Source organism: Aquila chrysaetos, chromosome 22 (assembly GCF_900496995.4).
Source record: "Aquila chrysaetos chrysaetos chromosome 22, bAquChr1.4, whole genome shotgun sequence".
NCBI lineage: Eukaryota > Metazoa > Chordata > Aves > Accipitriformes > Accipitridae > Aquila > Aquila chrysaetos.
The window spans coordinates 15821005-15842894 of NC_044025.1; the positions used below are offsets into that span (position 1 = coordinate 15821005).

At 38.9% G+C, this 21890-nt stretch overlaps 1 protein-coding gene across 3 annotated transcripts in view; it reads left to right on the forward strand.

Moving 5' to 3' along the window:
• Window positions 1-21890, forward strand: part of RNF130 (ring finger protein 130) — a 55237-nt gene that overhangs the window by 25286 nt on the left and 8061 nt on the right. Inside the window, exons 4-9 of one of the 3 annotated variants that reach the window (XM_029997796.2) lie at window positions 2148-2219; window positions 4036-4118; window positions 11067-11163; window positions 12193-12397; window positions 14467-14560; window positions 17452-17644. In XM_029997796.2, coding sequence (XP_029853656.1) covers window positions 2148-2219; window positions 4036-4118; window positions 11067-11163; window positions 12193-12397; window positions 14467-14560; window positions 17452-17467 — 567 coding nt within the window. In that variant the 3' untranslated portion in view covers window positions 17468-17644. The other 2 variants (XM_029997799.2, XM_029997797.2) reach the window with 2 other exon arrangements.

The window sequence follows — 21890 nt, forward strand, 5'->3', positions numbered from 1 at the left end:
CTTTCACAGAGAGAAGGCTGTACTGTTAGTGATGAAATAACTTGTTTTAGGCTATGATCTTGTTTTTAAGTTATGTCAAGGCACACTTAAAAAAAAAAAAAAAAAAATGAAAGCATCAAACACATGCTGTGTTCTGTAGATAGTACAAGTAGATACCAGTATTTCACATCACTGCTCTTGTGCGCTTCCGCCAGAATTATGAAACTCTTTTGCATGTGGTGCTGGTCTTTTCCATCAAGACAGTTCTGGGTTTTAAAAGCAAGCATATGCTGTATGCCCATGCCCTAACTTATCAAAATAGGAAATCCTGAGCATTTCCAATGTTGGCATAAAAAAGTATTTGTTAAAATTAGAAAATGGAAGGGACGGATCTCTTAAATGGAAGAGGTGAAAAGTTATTGGTTAGCAAATTTATTTACATAAGAGAACACGTATACATTTTGAAAGAGTTTTGCTGGAATATTACGCTTCCAGTAGGAAAGTAATCTTTCTTTAAGATTTCTTGTAGCACATATACAATCATATGCAGTACAACTAAATACAAATACTACCCATAATTACTTAGTTGGCAGTGTTGAGCATTTAAGTTAAATGCCTTTTCAGCCTTGTTCCGCTCTTAGTAATCACGCTTCTGGTTATGCAATGATTATCTACTCCAGCAATGTGCCAGTGTGTTCTGTGTCATTAAGTACTCAGGCCAATATGCTTGTTCCAGGACATGTAATTTAGATTTGCTTAAATTGACCAATTTCTCACATCTTGAAGTTAGGATGAGATTTCTGACTTCAGGAAGCATATAATTCCCCCATCCCAGCTCTGTTCTGATGCTGCATTTCCTATGTGGGTATACTTCAGTAGTTGGGACTGAGTATCTGATGTATTTTTTTTCAAATCCATGCTCTAAAAAATATAAAATAAGAGCTGTTCTTCTGTGGAAACCACAAAAAAATATGTGCTTATGCAATTCTAGAACAACGGTGGTACAGTTGGTTGTGGTGGACTTCTGAGGTCTTTGTGTTTCTCAGATAGAAGCAGACGCCTTAGTTTCAGTTTGTATGCAGAGAAAGTGTATGATACAGAGGAGTACACCTTATGAAGGGTTTGATTTTCAGCTGCGTAGAAGGTGGGCACAAAAAGCACACATTTGTTTCAAGCTATACAGGAGCTTTTGATAGGTGCAGTTTACATTCTCAGAAATATCCCATCTCTTTCGAAGGAAGAGTACTTAGTACAAGATGGAGGTGAAGGATGAAATACATGAACTTCCCTTTTTCCAGTCAATGTAAACCAAATCTGATATCTTGGGTTCCTGAAACAAGAATACATCAGCTTTTTTCTACACGGTGCCCTGTCTCTGGGATCCCACGGACCAGCTGGCGAACAGCCATTCTTCGTTGGCTGGGAACTGGGCATTGCGGTAGGAATCAGCACTTGAATTGCAGAAATGGCTCCTTCCATCTAACAGTGGTGGTCATAAAAGCAGCATAAACAACAAAAAAACAGCTTGACCTCTGCATTCAGGTTGAGGTTCATCTTCACACCAGTATTAATTTCAGCTTTATTTAAGTCTGTATTGGCTTATTTAGATTTCGTGACCCATAATTTTTTTCTTTGAGATGCTGGTGGTTTCAGGTAATAGCAAAAGAGAAACTAGGTTACACTGAGAGGATCTCTTACATCTCAGAATAAGAGCAGCCTGCTTGGGGCGGGGGGGGGGTGTGTAAAAAAAAATTTAAGCTTAAGAAGAGAACAAGGGGTATACTACAGCACACTGAATAAAAAGCAATATGAACAGAATATAATGGAAATCACCGGGAAGGCATGTTGCTTCAGCTTTTATCCTGTGGTCTGGGTTTGGTTAGTTTTGTCACACAAATGCTGGATCACTTTTCTGGACTTTTATACAGACTATGAGGTTTATGCCCATGCTTATTGAGTGCATGAGTATGGGCTCAACTGTTGGGGCTTTTTTCCTTCCTGACAAATCTGTGTGCTTTGTTGTGTACACTTTTTGTCTTATGTGTTGGCCTACTGCCATAGTGTGTATTGCAATGTTAGTATTGAGCCCAAATAAGTCATTATAAAGGACAGTAATGAAGCTTGATTATCAGGGTTAATTTGTGTTCTTTTCTTTGTCACTTCATTAGCGTCGTCTTGGAGATGCTGCCAAGAAAGCCATCGGTAAATTGACAACCAGGACAGTAAAGAAGGGCGATAAGGTATAATAATAAGATTTCAACATGGTAAACTTGAGCATCATGTTTGATTTTTGCTGAGGGAAACAATCTCAGTTTTTCCTTTCTGCTTCTGATTTATGACATTGCCTTCCTTGTTGGAGGCTTACTTAGTCCTGTGGCACAGTGTTTTGTGTAACTTTTAGTATCAATGTATGCTGTAAGTCTGTACATTTCAAATAAGTTTTTCTTGCTTAAATACTACTTGCACTCCATCTGGCAACTGTGACTGAGAGTGGGTTTGTGTGCTAGCTGGCTGGGGGGTTTTGCTGGTAGGAGTACATAGGACTAGCATTGTTTATGTGGACTTCTGTAAGCTTAGACTCATTCTGTATGTAAGTTATGTAAAGTAAAAATAAGTTTAAAAGACAGGTAATAAAGGACAATCTCTTATGTAAAATATTAATATCCAGTAATCTGAGGGAGGTATATAAACAGGCATTTCATTAAAGATAGTAAATGTTACTCCAAGAATATTTCTTGCCAGTATACAAACTAAAACTTATGGTGTATTAAGTCCTAAACTTTTTCCACTTTTATGAGCAGTACTGCTTTGTCTTTGATTCTGAAAGGAAAAAATAGTCACTTAATCATGCTTAATTTTTGCTCTTTAATTTGCAAAAGGCAAGGGAATTCTGGCTATGATTGGATTTTTAAGAGAAGATTATTTCCTTGGGCCTTTTTAGTGCTATTCCTTTTTATCTTATCAACACCATCAGCAATGGAAGATTAGGAAGTGATGGAAAAAATTGCTTCCAGAGAGAAGGAAGAAAAAATGTCTTTCTGCTCTTTCTCCCTCCATACATAGTTTTATTTCAAGACAGCTCACTGCACTGAATCTTTTCTGTGGGTATGGGAGTACATATAGATAACAGGAACTTTTCCATATTAAAAGAAAAGATGCTGTCGTCTTGACAGCATCAATTCAAAACTGGCAAGTGACGTGTAGGTTGCAGTACAGACAGTGTGAGATGCACACGTAGGTGAACAGAGTAGGAGAAAACCTGTCCTTCATCAGAGCAGCCCTTCGGGATTCTCTGCCTGCAGCACTGACTGGTGCTGACCAGGGAGTGGCTAGTGTCTTGCTAGTAGCTTGCTGGCATCAAAGAATAATGAACTTGAACTAAGAGAAGGCACAGTCTGTTTTGTGTCACAGGCCCAAACATTTTAAATAGATATTGCTGATGCCATATCTACATACAAATGAAGTCAGCCCTTTTTCATTAGAAATTTTAAATTCTCATGTTTAAAAAAAAAAATAAAAAGAAGTCATAACTTCTGGAAAACAGAGAAAAGAGAGGAGCCAGTCAGTCAGTGATCCTCATCTTCATGTCTGGATAAGAATGATGATAATTCTGCAAGTAAGCAGCAGTCAAAAATATGGGACTACTCTGAAATAAGTAAAATTTGCTAGTTCTGGCTATAAAAGGGAATCCCAGGATTCTTATCCTGCCAAAAAAACCCAACCTCTGAATAAAATAGAAGCTCTGGCTCCAAGCTGAAGTAAAGCCTCTAGGAAAATTGCCACTATATTTTATGGTGATTGAACTGAATATTAAAATCATCTTAGGCCTTAGCTTATGTTTTAAGTGATCACTTACCAGCTCCAAATGAGGGAAGAGTTTTGTATGTATGAAATACTTTTCTTAAGTCATGGTGGAATATAATAACCCTGGTGTTGGTTTTGCATCTTCTTAGTAACAGCCACTTGGTACAATGCAGTTCATGTACTAGTCACAACGACTTTTACATTTGTCATAGCCTCAACTCTTGACTTGAATTTTCATTCTGTTCATTTTAGGAAACAGACCCAGACTTTGATCATTGTGCTGTCTGCATTGAGAGTTACAAGCAGAACGATGTTGTTCGCATTTTACCGTGCAAGTAAGCTAGTAAAGTTGCTTTGGAAACTATTCTTTCTTTGTACTCCTTTGCTTCATTTCATGTAATATGTGTATTGTAATTTACAGAAACATTTGTTAGATGTTTCCAGTCCTAATAACAGCCACTTTATTTTAGACTATACCAGTAGGTGTGAAGGTGGGTCCTGGCACTGTTATGACAGAGATTAAACAAAAGGCTATGATCTTGGAAGATGGGCAGTTTGGGCATACCAGCAGCGGAGCTATTAAGATTGTAAGGGGGGGAGGGGGAGGTGCAGATTTTAGGATCAAGCAGTGGGTGGACACAAAAAACTGAAGTATAATGAACCAGGTGCAGCTGCAGCATTCTGCACAGTAGACGTGCAACATTGGCTGCTGGTTTCTGAAATGGTGTAGGAAACAGAAGTGCAGTCTTTCCAACCTTCATAGCTCTTCTGACATCAGTCAGCCACTGTGCTGTCATGTGTCTTTGATCTCTCCAGTGCAGCGTGTTCTTGCCTTGTGCCTGAAGATTCGTACTTGCTGGGTATTCTGCATTGGTGCTTAAAATGTAACAACTTCTTCCTCCTTTTATGCTGTTCTTTTGACACTTACAGGTTTTCAGTTTGTTTTCTTTCCCTTTCCATTCTTGAGTTGTTTTGGGATATTTGCTCTTTGAGAGATGCTTTTAAGTATTTTTCCACCTGGTGATTGGTTCTGATGAATTGGTACATTTTGGTAGCCATCAGCATTACCAAGGACATCTTTCCCTTGTATTCTGAAATGCAAAGCTTTCTCCTTATCTCCATACACAAAAAACACATCTAAGTTATGTTGTATATATGCAGCCAAGATCCAGTAATTTGGTCTGTGCTTGGTATATAAATAGTGTTCTGCGTGGTACTCTAGAAGCAACAAAGTCATGGTGTTGGAGTCGATCTCCAGTCACGTAACAGCAGTGCATAAGAGCTCATTATTGGTCATCTAAATCCTCCTGCAGGCTGTTCTGAATAACTGGAATATTTTTCTTCTAATGCATAATGAATTTCTATCATCATAAAAGGAAAACTATTATTTTATATCTTATTGATCAAAATATGTGTGCATTCTACTTCTGAAGCCAGAAGTTTAATTCAGATTACTTTTCTCTGTGTTCTTTACCTGTTGGGCTGTGGGAAACAATGACTTGTTTTTGATTCTCAGTGTTGTTGTTTAATTAATATACCCTACAAATGTTTGTTTAGAAACTCCCATTAAAATATTTGGGAATGGAAGAGTTTTGTCTCAGTTCTGTAAAGATTTGGGAGCTTTTGGTCGTAAGGATGTTCATGCGTTTCTTTTTTACAATTCGGTCATTTTTACTCAAAGACGATGTCCTTTTGCCCTAAAAAAATGTACTCCCAAGTGTTAAGTAAAGATTCCAGAGAGTTATGTCCTATATTGTAATCTCAAGTAAAGCTTGCATATGTAAATTAAGCCCTAGTCTTTGATTTGTTATGTAGAAGATTATTTGGGAATTAGAGGAAGAACTTCTCGAAACTGCACACCAGTTTTAGATGACTAAGATGATTGTTTGATGAACTGCCTCTTAAGAAAGCTTCACTTGCATAGTTCAGGCTGGTACTGTGAGGCTCAAGGATGTGGAATGGAGGTTCACAAGTCCTGCTCCTCTGTGCCTTTCTCTTGATACTGAGCAGATGTCAGAGGGAGGTCCTTGACAATGAAGAGAGAATGAGTCTTTGTCTGGTGGGAAAGCATCTTCTCCCACTAAGCAGGAGGCGGAGTTGGGACTAAAAGTTAACTTCCTTAGTTAAACAACTGCCACTGTCCAAGCAATGGATATGTTCCTTGTATCAGCAGATACAATACAGACCATTTAACCGAGATGATCATTGATTTTTTTTTTTAAGTCCATTTCCTTCAGACACCTTTGGTGATCTGCAGTCCTGCAGACAGGAAGCTCCCTGCTCTCAGGGATAGTTACAGCTGCTTCAGAGAGCTGGACAAAGGTGCACCTGACTGCCATGTCAGCACAACCTCCCCCAGTGCAATCTCCCATGTAAAGGAGATATCAAGGCTCTTGTGTAGATCCTTTTCTGTTCTGTTTTTCACAAGAATATAAGGTCAGTGAAGGGTCAGATTACATTCCTGCCAAAGGCTGCATGACAGCTTTTATGTTCACTTTCTACTTCTCTTTTTTTAAAATATCACTTTTTATCTGCTGCAGCTCAGCTTTGAGTTGAGTGCAAAACCATCTTGGCTAGACAGAAACATTGAGATAGATACTTTCCACAAGACACTTTTATGTATGTAGATTAAGAACCAACCACTGCCTGCAGAGATGAGCCCAATAAATTTCAGATTGCATGTAAGACTTTTCAGTCTTCAGCATCTGAGAGACTTCTCCCCAAATCTTGTTTTGGAGGTTTAGTCCCTTTCTACTTCCTGATACTTCAACCTCTTGTTTTAGTGCAACATGTAAAGTTAATTTAAAAAAAACCAAAACAACACCACCCACACACAAAAAAAAAAACCTACAAGAGAGTCTCTAAGCCAGATGAGAAAATAAATTGTGAGAAAAACATGGAGAAAATGGTTCAACCAAGAGGAAACAAATGAAAGGCTAGAAGTTTTTCTTACTGTGCCTGTTGAGGAAGCTATAATTATTAGACAGTAGGAATCACTGATATACGACATCCTTGCTGCTTTCACCAATTTAAAAATAGCATTTTCCTTTGATACTACAATTGTTCTCTGCAGTAAAGTATGGTCTGTCACTCTGTACCTCAGCAGAGAGGAATCTGGTCTGGACAGACACAGCAGGCAAAACCTACCGGCAGCTGAGCAAGTTGCGCCTAAAATTCTGTAGTGAAACACCATATTTGTGATGTAAATCCTTTGTAAAGGTGGGAAATTGTGGCCAAGTGAAAATGATTGCAAACAATGCAGTTGAATTTCTATCATTCATTTTGTGCCTCGGAGAGAGAAACAGGTTCAGTACCATGAGTCTATGGACATACCTGTAGCTTTTAGTGAACAGAGGGATAGGGCAGCCATCTGTCTTAAGCTTACAAGCCTGAGGAATGACTCTTGTCTTTTGTGAATATCATTATGTAAGTTAAAAACAAGTAGAGTAAGCAAATGTCAGAAGGATTCTAGCAAAAGGCAAACCTCATGGACAATTTTCATTATTCAGATAGTTTTACTCTACCATCACACAGCTGCATCTAGGAGATGAACGGGCACTAGGTGAAAAGTGATCAGGAGTGGGTAGCATGAAGGACTCTAGTGAGAGATAAGAGAAGGGGAGGGCAAAGTGGCAGGTTATTAGGGAAAAGCGGAGAGAGTGACATTGGTAAGGGCAGAAAGATGGCCTGGGAAGGAAGGAATATACCAGGTAGGAAGAAAACTAAAGGAGTAATGAATATGTTAAAATAAATGGCTTTTGAGCCAAATTCTTAGTAATTCCTGTATTGGGCAAGAAGGTGGAAAGTGACAAAAGTGACTAAGCGAGATTTTTATCTATTTGATTCTGTGCTGCTGCAAATAGCTGCTTTTGTTTGTTTGTTTTTCTTAAGAGCAAATTAACACAATATCTCAATGCCATCCTTTCCGCTTACTGCACTGCCTCTGCACAACCCCCATTTTCTCTGCCACCTGCTTGTGATGGCAGTCTCTCTTTTCCCGCAGCAATACTATGTATTTGTGGAATGCGCTGAGGCTGCTCTCTCCTGGCATTGCCTGCTGGGTCAGGGGAGATGTGATGCCTCCCTCCCCACTGCAGCAGGCCAGACATCTCTCCTTAGCTGTTCTAGCTGTAATGGGCTGTCCGCAGCAGGGCAGGAAGGACCTGTGTGCTGTTTGCTGGTGCGGCTGGGAGTGTGTACCCTAGGGCGGGGGGAGCAGCTGCCTCCAGCAGCAGCCAAAGATGCTACTTTGCAGCAGCACGTTGATCAGGTCCCTTTGGTGGGATGCCGCACTGAGAGCGGGGAAGTGTAGTGAGCTCTTCGGAAATAGCACTTGTAAACTCATTCAAACCCTTCTCCTTGTGCGACATGTGAATTTGGAGGCATTACACCACCAAGAGAGATTTCTAACTCACTTTTTCCCTGTGAGTTGCTGCAAAGAAGCTGTGTTGTACAACAGAGTCGGCGTTAACGGTGTTTATTACAAGCTGGAGGGCAACTGGCTTGGGTATGCTGACAGAGTGGAAAAATACCTGCAGGTCACCTGTTCGGAGTTATGCCCGCATGGGAGACTCCTTCAGTGCTACCAGCCTGGCTGCCAGCCATGCTGCTTCCAGCCCCGAGGCTGGAGAAGCAGCAAAAGCTGTGTCACACTTGACTCCCCGGCGTGTGGCTCCTGGGGGAACGTCATCAGCTGCCGTGACCTAGAGCAACTCGCTAGGAACTCTTCAGATTTATGGTTTTGGGAAACAAGTGACAGAAATATTAGGATGGAGAAGGTTTATGATGGCAGAAAACGCAAGGGTTTACTTTGTCAGACTGAGTTTTTAAAATAATTCATGTGTTTACTATCTTCATTGCTGTATAACTGCTTTTTTCATGTGTTTACTATCTTCATTGCTGTATAACTGCTTTTTAACTCTTGCAAGCCAAGAAATCCAGACAGAGCCTGAGCCACAATGATGGTATCAGCAAGCTTTTTAAGGAGTAGATAAACTACATAAGTAGTAGGCAGAGCCATGCTGATGCAAATTAATAATTAACCTTTGGAGAACTGCACTTTTTTTGAAACACATTAATAAACATCCTTGAAGGTTGAGGAACTAAAAGCAAAGAATTAAGAGGTCACAAAAATAGTTGAGCTGTTTTGGTGCATTTGAACTATATAAAACTGCTAATGACTTTAAAATAACTCATAATATTTAGCGGATGCATGTTAGCATCCATATCAGTTGCCTGCTTCACTTGATCTGAGTGCTTCTACAGCACTGATTAGCCGATAACGATATATTAAAGCTGTTTTCATACTTCTGTGGAGTCTTGATGTCTGCTGTTTCCCAAAATATTAGATTTTCAGGTTTGTCCTACTCTAAAAAAACAGACTTCAGAGACTTAAAAGGAAACATAAGCAACTAAAAGCCATGATTTGCCTAACATAGAAAAATAGCATCTCTCTGTTACAGAAGATTTCAAACCATTTTCTATCACCTGGGATTTCTAAACATTGTTTCCTGTAGTTTTGTGAGTAACAAAGAGAATGTGTTAAGACCTATCAACAATAGAAGTGTGTCTGTATTTTGTGCAATTGTTTGAACAGTAGGCAATGTATATATCCTGTTTTTCATGATTGCCGTATTGCTAAGGGACACAGGCCAGCAAAATGACTGGCTGAGATTCTGTAAGTTTCTGTTCCTGCAGTATCTGGGATATAGATAAGCGAAGTTCTTTTGCTCCCTGTCCATCTTCTGTTGACTATATTATACTCTGTAAGTCTATGCATCTTTAGTTAGTACAGGTAGGATATATAGTTGTAGCTGACTGGAACCTAATTATGTTGACATACTTTAGTCCCTCCATCAGTCTTAGTAGCCATAGACAAAACATAATTGTATATTGTCTTTTTCCATGTTTGTTAACAATTTCAGGAGGCCTTTCAGGTCGCTTTCCAGAGATTTAAAAGAGAATTACTTGGTAACATGCCTCATTTGGTTTCTGGTTTTAAAATCCCAGGGGATAGGGAGCAAAGAAATCCCAGACCCCATGAGGAGCTTACTGAGGCACAAAGCAACAAGCATAACCTGAGGATGGAGAGTATCTCAAGTTTTTGCTGTCTTGGGGGCATGTATGACCTCTTACAGAGCATGCTGATGCCTCAAAGAGATGGCAAGAACTCCTTGTTCCCCCACTGCCCCTTCACCTGCTGGTTTCAGAGCACAGCTCTTTACTGGCTAAGCAGCCCTTGTAATTGTTGATCTTTGCCGTGATCACCGGTCTGTTGTGTTTGGGTGTGCTTGCTCTTACTGGCTTTTATTCTGCAGTCAGTACCACTCGAAATGCAAGATCTGGGTTCTTACCGTAGGCAGTTATTCAGACTAGGTTAACAGTATTTGCTAAAGCTGTATTGTGTAGATAGTCTAGTGATACCCATTTCTGCCATGAATATGCTCCGAAAAGTTCTTTGCCTTTTGAAAAGCCAAAAGCACATTTCCTTTCATTCCTTTAATTTAGGTACGTTGTTTTGGTCTCTGCATATTCCTTCCTTGTTATATTGGTTTATATCAATCCCAGTACTGTTACATGTATATTCATGTATGTGACTAAGATTTTTGTATGCAATGTAGGTGGCAATTCAGACTGTTTTCTGTTGCAGAGTTCCCTGCTGTGCAAGTTGAAGCCCAGTGTGCCTTTATCTTTGAAAATTTCTTTTTTTTTTTTTTTTTTTTTTTTATGACTATCATATGATGGACATGTTTTCCCTCCTGATACCGAGAAATACTGATTGTAGGAAAAGCCTTCTTTTTACTTAGATGTGATAATTAGAAAAGCCCTTTCAAAATCAAACATAAGTGTGTTTGGGTTGGTTGCACTGACTTTTGAATAAAATTGACTGCTGGTGGATCTGTGCTCTTCCTACCCAATTTATGTCCAGGTTCTACATAGAAATTGAGACAAGACGTCACACAGGGTTATGGTGGGGACTTTGTTACCCTAGTTATTCTGCCCATGTGTGTACTCATATCCACAAGGGGGGGGGGATTTAACAAAAAAATCTTCCTTTTAAGTGTTTCTTCCTAGTTGAACTATTAGTAAAGGGTGGCAACAACAAGCTAGAGTTTTTGATTATTTTTTTTCTTATTGCAATCAGCACAGGATACTGGCTATTCTAGAATTTGTTCTCCTGGCTTAATTCAAAAAGAAACTATCTAAATGTTGGTTAAAGTAGTTCTAAGTGTATAAAATAGAATTGTTTGCAAACTATATATGTGCCTTGTCTGTTCTTCTAGGCATGTTTTCCATAAAGCCTGTGTGGACCCATGGCTTAGTGAGCATTGTACGTGTCCAATGTGTAAACTGAACATTTTGAAGGCACTGGGAATTGTGGTAAGTTGCACTGTTGCGAGCTCTTCTTCCTCCCATGTCTAAGACTCAGAACAGCAGGAATAATTGTAGGGGAGAAAGGGGGAAGGGTACTCAAAGTGTTTGGGTTTTTTTACCAATTTCTTTGCTGCTGATAAAGCTGATTTGTTGTTGTTCCTTTCTCTGGTTGGTCATTGAGTATATATTGTTATGTTTCCATTTATAACAATTTCTTATCTACTGGAGGTCTACTAGGTTCTCTATAATCTTCCCTTTTCTCAATTTCTTTCAACCCTTCTTTGATAAATTTACTCTGTAATTCTCTTGTTCTTTTTGTGGTCTCCCGTAGACACTCTTAAATTTGTTTACACATTAAAAGCCATGCCCTAGCCGAGGCCAGCGAGCTTTCCTCAAGCAGCTCATGGCTTATGGGATCCTTGAGGACTGCTTTTGTTGACCAGTTCACAAAGGGATAGAAGTGAAGAACCTCAAAGAGGATTTTTCCATCTTTCCCATATGAGGAAAAAATTATAAGGTGGGAGCAATGCTCTTTTCAGAAGAAAGAAATAAGTAAGAGAAGAGCATATGAAGATACTGTCTAAAGCAGCTTTTGAATCAAGCCAGTGAGAATAATCAGGCCTCCATTTTTAGCTGAGTCAGTTGCAAATTTGCACTTTCTCTAAGAAATAGTTGCAGATATATTGTGGATGACCTGTTTTTGTAATTAATAACATATCTGGATTTTTAGGGGAGATACTATAGAATTTGGTGCATGTCATCATTGCTCATGGTAGTAAACCATACAGGCATAGGCTATGATACAAGTATATTTGAGTCCCTTTCTTGAATCTCAGTTCTATTTCCTGCTTCTTTCTCCACCTCTTTAAGGTGGACTGAAGGAGCAACTTTGGATAGAACTTGCTAATTTGCATGGTTTTCTCCTGTGAAGACAGCCATGGTGGCTGAATAGCGTGTGTGTGATATTACTCAATTTATAGGTTTGCTACATGTAGAATATTCACCATTGTAATGTGGAATCGCTTGTTTTTCCAGCCAAATGTGCCATGTACAGATAATGTAGCCTTTGACATGGAAAGGCTCACCAGAGGCCAGCCAGCTAGCAGGCGGTCAGCACTCGGTGATTTTGCCAATGACAGCTCTCTCAGCCTGGAGCCCCTGCGCACCTCTGGGATGTCACAGCTTCCACAGGACGGAGAACTAACGCCAAGGTCAGGAGAGATCAACATTGCTGTGACAAGTAAGTTTTCTTTGGCTTCCAGTACTGTTCTATGGTTTTCCTGGTATGTGGCACTTGCTCTGGCTGTAGCTCGGTGCTGCAGGGCCATGGTGAAAGATTTCCCTGCAGGGACAAAGGTGACCTCAGTGCCTCTGCAAGAGGCATACGCTCTATATTGAAACCGTTAACTCTAGATATGACAGTGCCAACGCTTTCATTATTAATGGTATATCCATTTAGATCTGCATGCAAAGAACACTGGATGAACTAAAATGACAACAAAATAATCCTCCTGAATTTGGTAACCAGTACAAGAAGCTGGATTGCCAAAACCGTTATTTACCCTTTCAGAATATTTTCCTTGCAATAATTTATATAAATATAAATATTTTAGCTGATTACTATTTCTGCAGACGTTTTTTCCCCTGAGAACATTACTGCTGGAATTCTGACATCTCTTAGATGTTTTTTCTTACTTTTTTTCTTAATTCACAAATTTTGTATTTAAAGTACCAACATTTGAGTATTGTCCAAGTGTTTTATGACATCAGAAAACTGTTCCTGCACTGCTTGCAAGCTCTTATCCTTAAGAACAGCATGGGAAATTTCCACTCACTGGATTTTACCTAGGGTTTTTAATGTATAATAGCACTATAACAAATACAATATGTGTGGAATTGCATCATTTTTCCATATGCTGTACAGTCTCAGTTCAATGCATGAATGGTTGTTTTTCTGGCTGAATTGAAAAAACAGAGTCCATGCAGTACAACAGTCTAATTTTCTCCTTGTATTTTGCTTATGTGCACCTGTGATCTAGATTTTGAACTTAATGACACTGTTTGCTACTGATACATGTACAAGAGGCAGTGTGACTGATACAGTCCATTAGAGTGTTTCTTTAGAAGCTGTAGCAAAGTAAATGTCTCATTAAAAAAAAAACCTCATCTTACGAAACACAATCTGTATACAGAAACATCCTGATCTGAGAAGGAAAAATCCACATACAAAATCTAGATCCTTTACAAAGCCAGTAAGTCACTTTGTCATGCAGTGTTTGACATCTGATTCGTCTTGTATTCAGCTCTATTGAACAGAGAGCAAATCTGCTGGTGTGCTGCTTTCCTTGTCATGGGTGGGAAAACTCTGTAGTTTAACTGAAACATTTCACTACTTGGTTTTACAGAAGGTATTTTTACTGTCTGTTCCCAACCATAGTACTTGCTCTTGCACAGATGGGATGCCAGGGTAGAACAAGAAATAATAAGCAACAGTTCATTCTGACAATGTTTATAAAATAAAGCTTTAGAAAAGGCTGTTCAAATGTTTGGATTTTATGGATGACATATGCATTCTTTAATGCATGAGAGTTAAACCAAAAGCTCTATTCAACAAAAGTGTTTGTATTCCGAACTACTACTATGTGCCAAATTCATCTTGAGGAGGGAGAACTTTTAATAGTGAACGCTTTTTAATAGCCTTCTTTATACTATTTTTTTTTAAATGTGTCTGTATGTATACACTAATGGTGAAATTATTTTTCCATGTTGTATTTCTGTCTATTAAATGGAAAACTCCAGTTATGTTTTACTGTTGAACAAGCTATCCTGGTTTTTTGTTGTTTTTTTTAAAGTAACACGATAGCATTTATTCAGAAGGGAGGGGGCGAAGACACAAGTTAAGTGTGAAAGTATATTGGGTATGCTTATGTGAAGGGTTTCATCTTAGCAATCTAAACCAATCCTGACAATCTTCTTTCTGACTTGGGGGCGGACAGAGTTTTCATTACATTTTCCCTTGTTCCTGCATTTCACTTTACATTAAGTAATCTTTCTTTATCACTAACCCTTGGGCTCAGCCAGGAAATATTGTTGTGCCATGCTTTTTTTCCACACCTCTCTCCACTTCTTCTTTGCTAGCCTTCTCCAGTCAGTAACTCTGTGGCTAACCTCCTTCTGCTTCACCTCCTGGTGCCAGTCATGGCTTAGAAGCCTCTTGCCTTCCGTCAGTGGTGTTTGAGGGAAATATTGGCATCGCTTTGACATAAGCCTTCTCCCACGAGTGATTTCCTCCCTTTCCTTTGTCAACAGAAGAATGGTTTATTATTGCCAGTTTTGGCCTCCTCAGTGCCCTTACACTCTGCTACATGATCATCAAAGCCACAGCTAGCTTGAATGCTAATGAGTAAGTAAATATTCAGATGTTTCTGTATATTTCTGGTGGGTGGGTGTTATGGACAGAATTGGGAACAAACACCAAAAGAATAGAGAAGGGGAAAAAATGCAGTTTTCAAAGAATCAAATGCCTTTTCTGCTTTTCTCAAATGTAAGCCTCTCTGTTAACAGTAGGTTCCAGGGTAACCTCTGAAGTCCCTCTTAATTTATATTTAGCTGGATTGTCCAAGGAAATCTCCTTGTTACGTGGAGACATGGAACAGGGAAAAGAGAGAATATTTATATTTGGTTTTTGATCAATGGTCTGGGTAAACATTGGATTTCTGCCATTAAATCCCCACATTCAAAATTCACCTGGCGGAGCCAAAAATTACTACCATCAGTTACCTTGACAGTTTTCACCTCAATTTTATAGTCAAATGTCATATTAAAAATAAAAATCCGTATTCCTAGTTGGCACACTTTCAGCTAAGAAAAAAGGTATTTAAACAGATAACTACCTTTTTGCTCTTAGGAGAGGGAGAGATGAAAGCAATGAATACACTACTGTTTCTTCTCTCTAAAGTGAAGAGAGCAGACCAGTCTTCTGACCTCTCATTTTAGTATGCTTAAGAATTGCAGTCAAAGGAGTGCTTAAAGACATCCATGCTTTCTTAATTTTTATAGACACCCCCAATGCCTCCCTTCAGACAGGCTGGACAAGAAATAACTCTAGCATGTGACTTTCAATCTTTTTTTATAGTTCTGTGTGGGGACAAGTATAAATCTGTTCCGCAGATACATTAACTAGGTACATCTAGCTATTTTCATTTAGGTGTACAGAACATCTGGCCTCATGACATATATTTAATCATAATTTGTTTATTTGGGGAGGGAATGTGTCAACATCTTTCTTTGTCTGAACATCTTGATGCAGCTGAGTTTCCATTAATGTGTTGATCTCCTACCAAAAGTGGGGTGAGATTCAAAGGCAGTCTCCTGTGCAGCCTGGAAATATAGCTTGCTTGGTTTTTTTTTGGTTTGGATTGTTTGGGTTGTTTAGTTGGGTTTGGGGTTTGGTTGTTTTTTTTTTTTTTATTTTGAGGTAAGAGAAAGACGGGGTTTTTTTACTTTTATTGCTGTCTGGAAAGTATAAGGAGGGGCCATAATAAGTTCTTAGAGGTTTTGGTCATCAGGGACCTTTGATTACCACTAATTTGCAAATCTTCCTTTCCTCCTCTTTTCAGATGTTAATTCCAAAAGGGCTTAATGAAGAAAAGTTTTAGAACTTCAAATAGCCCTATCAAGTCTCCTGATTTTTTTTTTATTTTTTTTTTTCCCATTTGTCAAAATCTTGAAATTGCAACTATCAGTCAGCAACTTGGCAACATAGCTGTAGCTGAACATAGTTAATCTGCACTGAAAAATAGCTTGAGAAAGCATGGGGCAGGAATGTCTGCATTTCTGGGCATTTCCACATCATTAGGAAGAAGACAAAGGAACTGTAGCCCATGTAGTATCATCCAGATGTGGGCACTGATAGTTGCATTTCTGCCCTGCCTTGCAACTTTTCTTTTTGTTGTCTCTTGCTCAGTTGGATCTGGGTCAATTTTTACTGAAAGGGCAAGCTTCTTCACATTGGCAGAGAGTTAGGGCCTCCAGTGAAGTGTTTTCACAGTGATGTTCCCTTAGCACAAACAAAGGGTGTGCTGATGTAAGGAGAGCTCCTTTCCCCAGTGATAGCAATGAAAATGCTAGCATATACAAGCGTATGCTTTGAGGCAGACTTAAGAAAACCAGCAACCGCAGAAACCAGAGCTGTCAAAAATCACTTATTTAGGTAACTGAGGTACCTAGCTGTAGCATTTAACCTCAACAGCTTTTCAGCTGAATTCTTTGGGAACTAAGCAGACTCCACAAGTGCTGCTAGTTTGACTACTCATTTTAGACAGTTTAAAATGCGTATGTATGAGACTAATGCTTAGATTTGTTTCATTGACTCCTTATGTTCCCCAGTGCCAGACAAAGCATTTCCTGTGCTGAATATCGTGCCAAATATATGGCAGCTCCCTCTCACTGTGATTTCCGTTAAATGTCATAACTGCATACCTGCTTTTTATGCTGTTCTCCATATAAAAAGCAACGCTGGCATACCCTACATCTGCTATGGTAGTGTTTCAAGAGGAAGCTGAGGGTTTTTCTTATCAGAAAACAACAGTAGCAAGAATGAGGCCATGTAATGTGCTGATGCAAGTGAAAGGTGCCAAACACTCTGCATTAAAACTCACCTAAAACCAGGTCCTGATCCTTTTTTTTTTTTCCTATGTCCCTCCCACAGCTTAAATGTATTTATTTAGAGCAATAGTTCTGGAGCTGTGTGTATGTACATATCTAACTGTGTATATATATATTTGTTTGTATGTATATACACACATACATGCATTTTTAAATAGTTCCTGATAGAAGTAAACATCATCTAAGTGATAAGAAAATAAGGAAACGGCTGCTTTCTCTTGGTCTTATAATATTCATGCACTATTACTATTAAACGTTTTAGGTAGTGATTTAAAGGAATAAAAGCAACACATTTTGCTTTGCTTCTTTAGGAACGGTCAGAAATTACTGTATAACTGTGGTTTAAAGTCCGAAAAGCCCAGATGTTGGATAGCACCACTCAGAGGAAGTTTTCAGTAGCAGATAGAGTTTCCTTAAAAGTTTAGAAGTCCTCAAACCTCTGGCTGTCTTGTCTGTTTTACTGGTCCTGTAAGAATGATGTGAGGAGTACAGACCTCTTTTAATGCTCTGGCCTTGTATAATTAGTCATTTCTCACTAACTTACTTTTACAGGATTTTTATTTTTTTAAGTATTGGCAGTATTAACTTTAATATAAATATTTTGTTTCTTTTTTTTCTGCCCCACAGAGCAGAATGGTATTGAAGAAACGCTTTCCAGCCGATTGCCTTGGAGAGAGACACCTATTTTTATGCATCATTTATCGATCATGCAGCACAAGCAATTATTTAGTACATTCTATTTTTTCATAAAATTTGCTGATGCCAAAGCTTTGTATTAAGGAAAAAGTGAAGAAATAAAAAAAAAAAATTAATTATGAAATTGTACTCTGTGAGAATTTTATTTTTCTTGGACTTTGTGTTAGTACTTAAGTCTGACAGCCTTTTGTAAATTTTATAAGTTGCTTTATTTCCTTTGAATGATTTCATCTTTGCAGATCTGTATTCTTCTCCTTTTGTTTTGGGACACGCAAGCTAACAAGTGGAAATCTCACACAGTGCTGTTCTTATGATGCCACCCAGCACTGGAATGACTAACAAATACTATTAGCAATTGCTCCACACCAACTTGCTAGGGAAAAAAGCTGGGCCAAGCATTCTAGTATATAACGGGCTTACCTTGACTCCAGCTGAGAATTAGTTTGGAGTAAAAACTTTTTCTCCATTTCTCCTCCTGTAACACTCCTGTGTCACACTTGGAGGACTGCAGTATGATTTTTATTTTCGGGTCAGGCGTTACTGAAGGTTTGCAACACTCTTTCTCGACATACAAATCATAAACCTTTTCTGCCTTTTGCTTTCACTGCACCCTTCTTTCTGATAACAAAGTGAAGCTACTCTAAACCACTTCTTCCTTCCTAATACCCAGTGAAAAGGTAGCGGTTTCCCCCACTGTCATCTGTGAAGCCTCCTTTCGTATTAGTGACAGGGGTTAGTTTTTGTTCAAATTCAGATCATGAAAGATTGATAATGGTCTTTACTGTAATGTAGAAACTCCATGTAAACATGTCGCTTCTTGCCATGTCTTCTTTACTGGTGAGGAGGCAGAGGGAAAACATCTCATCACTGTCCTCACTCAGGCTGTTTCACGCAAGTTCACTTATGCAAGCAGCGTATAAGTAATTTCACAACAGTCAGTTAAAACATGTGGATCTGATTCGCAGCCAAATGCTAATGCTTGAGTTAATGAGATGGGTAGATGAAGGTAACAAATCGGTAGGGAAAATACAATTGATAGAAGTTAAAACCTATTCTGTATTTGGTTGTTTTTGTTGTTCTTGTATCAAGATGTAGACTTTTGAAACTTAATGCTTTCTAATTTAATTAAATGAACAGAGAACCAATTTTACTCTAAGATTTAATTTTTTATGTACTGGGAAAGAGAGGATTTAATTTAATTTCATTTTTATGTATAGGCACTTTTAGAATTTAGGAATACAGCCAGCATCTACATTAAAATATTTTCTTAATTCTTATCTGTCCAGAAGGCTTCAGCTGAGAAGGCAGCTTTTATAATAAGAAATTAAGTATGTGATAGCTTCAGTACATTTAATAGAATTATTTTTCAGTGTGTCCTTGTGAAATTTTGAAAGAAACATGAAAACAATCAATAGAGCATTTTGAAAGACTGAAAAAAACCCATTGGACTTAGTCATGAAGAGAAAAAAACCTCAAACATACTGTGTCTGAGGACTGTCTCCATGTAAAATACAGTGTTTGTCAACTGGGCGTTGTCGCCAAAAATGGAGGAATGTGGTTAGAGCATGATTTAGGGTACAGGCTATGAAACAAAAGGGTGACATTTTTTTTCACCCATCTCTCAACAGCAATAGTAAAATTGGTAACTTGGTGCTTGTCTCCTGAAACAAAAATCCTTAAGTGGTTTTTAATGCTGTCAGGAGGGATGCGCAGGGACAGCCTGAACAGTGTGGTGACCTGGATGCAAAAGGCACCGCAAAGAGTTCCAGTTCATGTTTCTTCTAGAGAACAGCAGCAGAAGTTGAGTGGTATTGGGAACAAAATCACTGACAGCACTTCTAGTGCATTTCCCTCTGTAGAGGATTTAAGTAATGCAAGGCCATCTCTTTTAATCTTTCCTTTGAGACTCTTAAGAGTTATCTCAACGAAGTGCTAATAAAAATACAGACAGTATCTGCTAGGTTAATTACAGGTCAGGCTAGCAATGTAAACTTATCCTGTTATGAAATAAACATATTCAAAGATGGACTCTGCACCATCCCAGAAACTCAATTTTTTTTCTCTGGATAGACAGGAAATTACCAAAGTTTTTGTTGCCTGCCATGCTTTTAGATATCCACACATAAAAGATGAGTAATGTTACTCATATGCATAATCATAATAGTGAGAGGAAAGGAGAAGAGCGGGTTCCTCTTTCCAGATGTTGCAAAGATGGCAGGACTGGGCTGACAGAAGGGAGTAGCAGTGCCTTGCTAAGCAGCTGGCTTTGAGGGAAGAATACTTATGAAATAATCCTGCTCAGTTGTTCCTTAACCAAGAGGGTGTCTGAAACAGATTGTCTGAGATAGGGAGTGTTCTGATCAGATTTCCACATTAAGAAGTTGTTGTGCTGGAGGGGCTGTGGAGGGACTGCAGTTTGTGGCAGAAGATGGCCCTGATTAATAACTGAGGGCATTAAAATACTTTCAGATGGAAAGGGAACACTAGGTGATACTTATTCCTGATGCACCTGCAATGCTACAGCAATGCTGTGTCTCTTGAATTTTTGGCCTTGGTGTTGTGCTCACTTCTATAGCATCCTATGGTAGGTATAAAGATCAATTCCAGGGTAGTATGTTTATTTTCAGACTCAATACAAGTTATCTGAAAAATTCTTTGTAAGTATATAATGAAAAATAGTGGCAGAGAGCGCTGAGGGATTCATTTTCATGTATTAAAACTGAATGCAGACTTCCCATTTGTTTTCCATACCTAAGGGATAAATCTTGATCTTTATTGTTAAGTGCAAAATAGGAAGAAGATATTAATAAGCTGAATTTGGAACTGTGGATGTTCCTACTTGTCCTTAAAATACATTTATTCAGTAAATTTATCAACTGGACTGAGGCCACATTTCTAAACAAACACTCGCAATTTTCTGCATTAAGATGAGTGTAGCTGGGTCACTGTGCCCTGCTGACTCTGTTTCTCTAGCTGTAAGTTGTGGGCAATGATACCAACCTGGTTATTAGAGCACCTGAGGACTGAGTGTTGAAAAGCACTTGAGCAGCAGCTGGATTTTCAGCACCGGCCGGGCTGTGTGGAATGGTAGAGGCGAGAGGCATTTAGAAAAAGAATTAATGATGTGTCCCAAAAGTGGTATGAAAGCCAAGAGATTTGTATCTGTATGAAAACATGCAGCCCCCCCTGGAACTGGGTGGCTGAAATTCCTTTTGCTAAGAAGTGAGAAAACATCACACTAAAGACTTTTAGAGGTGTTGGATATACAGTGCCTTTTTCCAGATTAATTCAAAATATTTGTTGTCAGATGACCTGTCTGTCTGTTGGTTAAATCTCTCCCTTGAATCTGCTAGAGTGGAATTCTGGGTACACACAGAGGAAATGACAGCCTGGGCTGTCTGCTTCCTAATCCCTTGTTTGATTTTTGTGTAATAAAAACAAAAGCAACACCAAGCTTTCAGAATCCCCTTTGTTTCATTTCAGCATTGGCTGTTCAGTATGTAACGTTGCAGTGGGTAGAGGAAAGGGAGATGAAACATCCAATATCAATGGCTTATTTCAACTGCAAGCTGAGACTCAGTCATCAAAAATTAAATGATCCTGACCCATAACACATTTGAAGAAGAATCCTGAAATTGGTTTTATCTGGTAAAATTTCAAAGTAGAATCATTTTTTTTGTTTGAAGACAGACTATGATCAGCTGGAAGTCATAGTTCCAAGTTTGTTCCTTCAAAAACTCAACCTTTTTTTTTTTTTTTCATTTTTTATTTTAAGCATTGCCCAGTTTTAGAAACCTGTAAATTTGGGAGAGGGTTCAGATCTAGAAAGTGGGCGTTCATCATCCCCTACCAACTGTTTCTGCAAAGTATATTCCACCACAGTACGCTTCTTCCAAATACCTGGATATATGCTCCTGGCAGATGGAGCAATTCACTCCTATACAATGTGAACACTGATATCACTCTTGTTTCAGTTAACTACAAGATCAAAAATAAATCAATTTGCTTATGGGAACTTCCACTTCTCTGTGAATGGTGAAGTGAGCACGTGTACTACTGGCTTTTGGTGATAAAAGAGGGGTATGGAGGGGGTTTAGGAAACTGGCAGCAGATACGTCGCCCAGCTCCAGTTTGCAGCTGTTTTTAACAAGGATTTGACCCGGGCACACAATTGCTGTGCAGCTCAGGCTGGAGTTTGCTACAAATCAGGATGGCAGCTTGTCACAGCTTGCAAAATGAGTTTGCATGGAGCCTGTCTATAGTGTCCCTGGCTCTTCCAGCCAGTGCTGTAATGAGGCCTCTGCTTTGATAAGTGCAAAATTCATGTTTGCTTTTGCTCTTTCAACAATTCTATGCATTTGAGTATAACT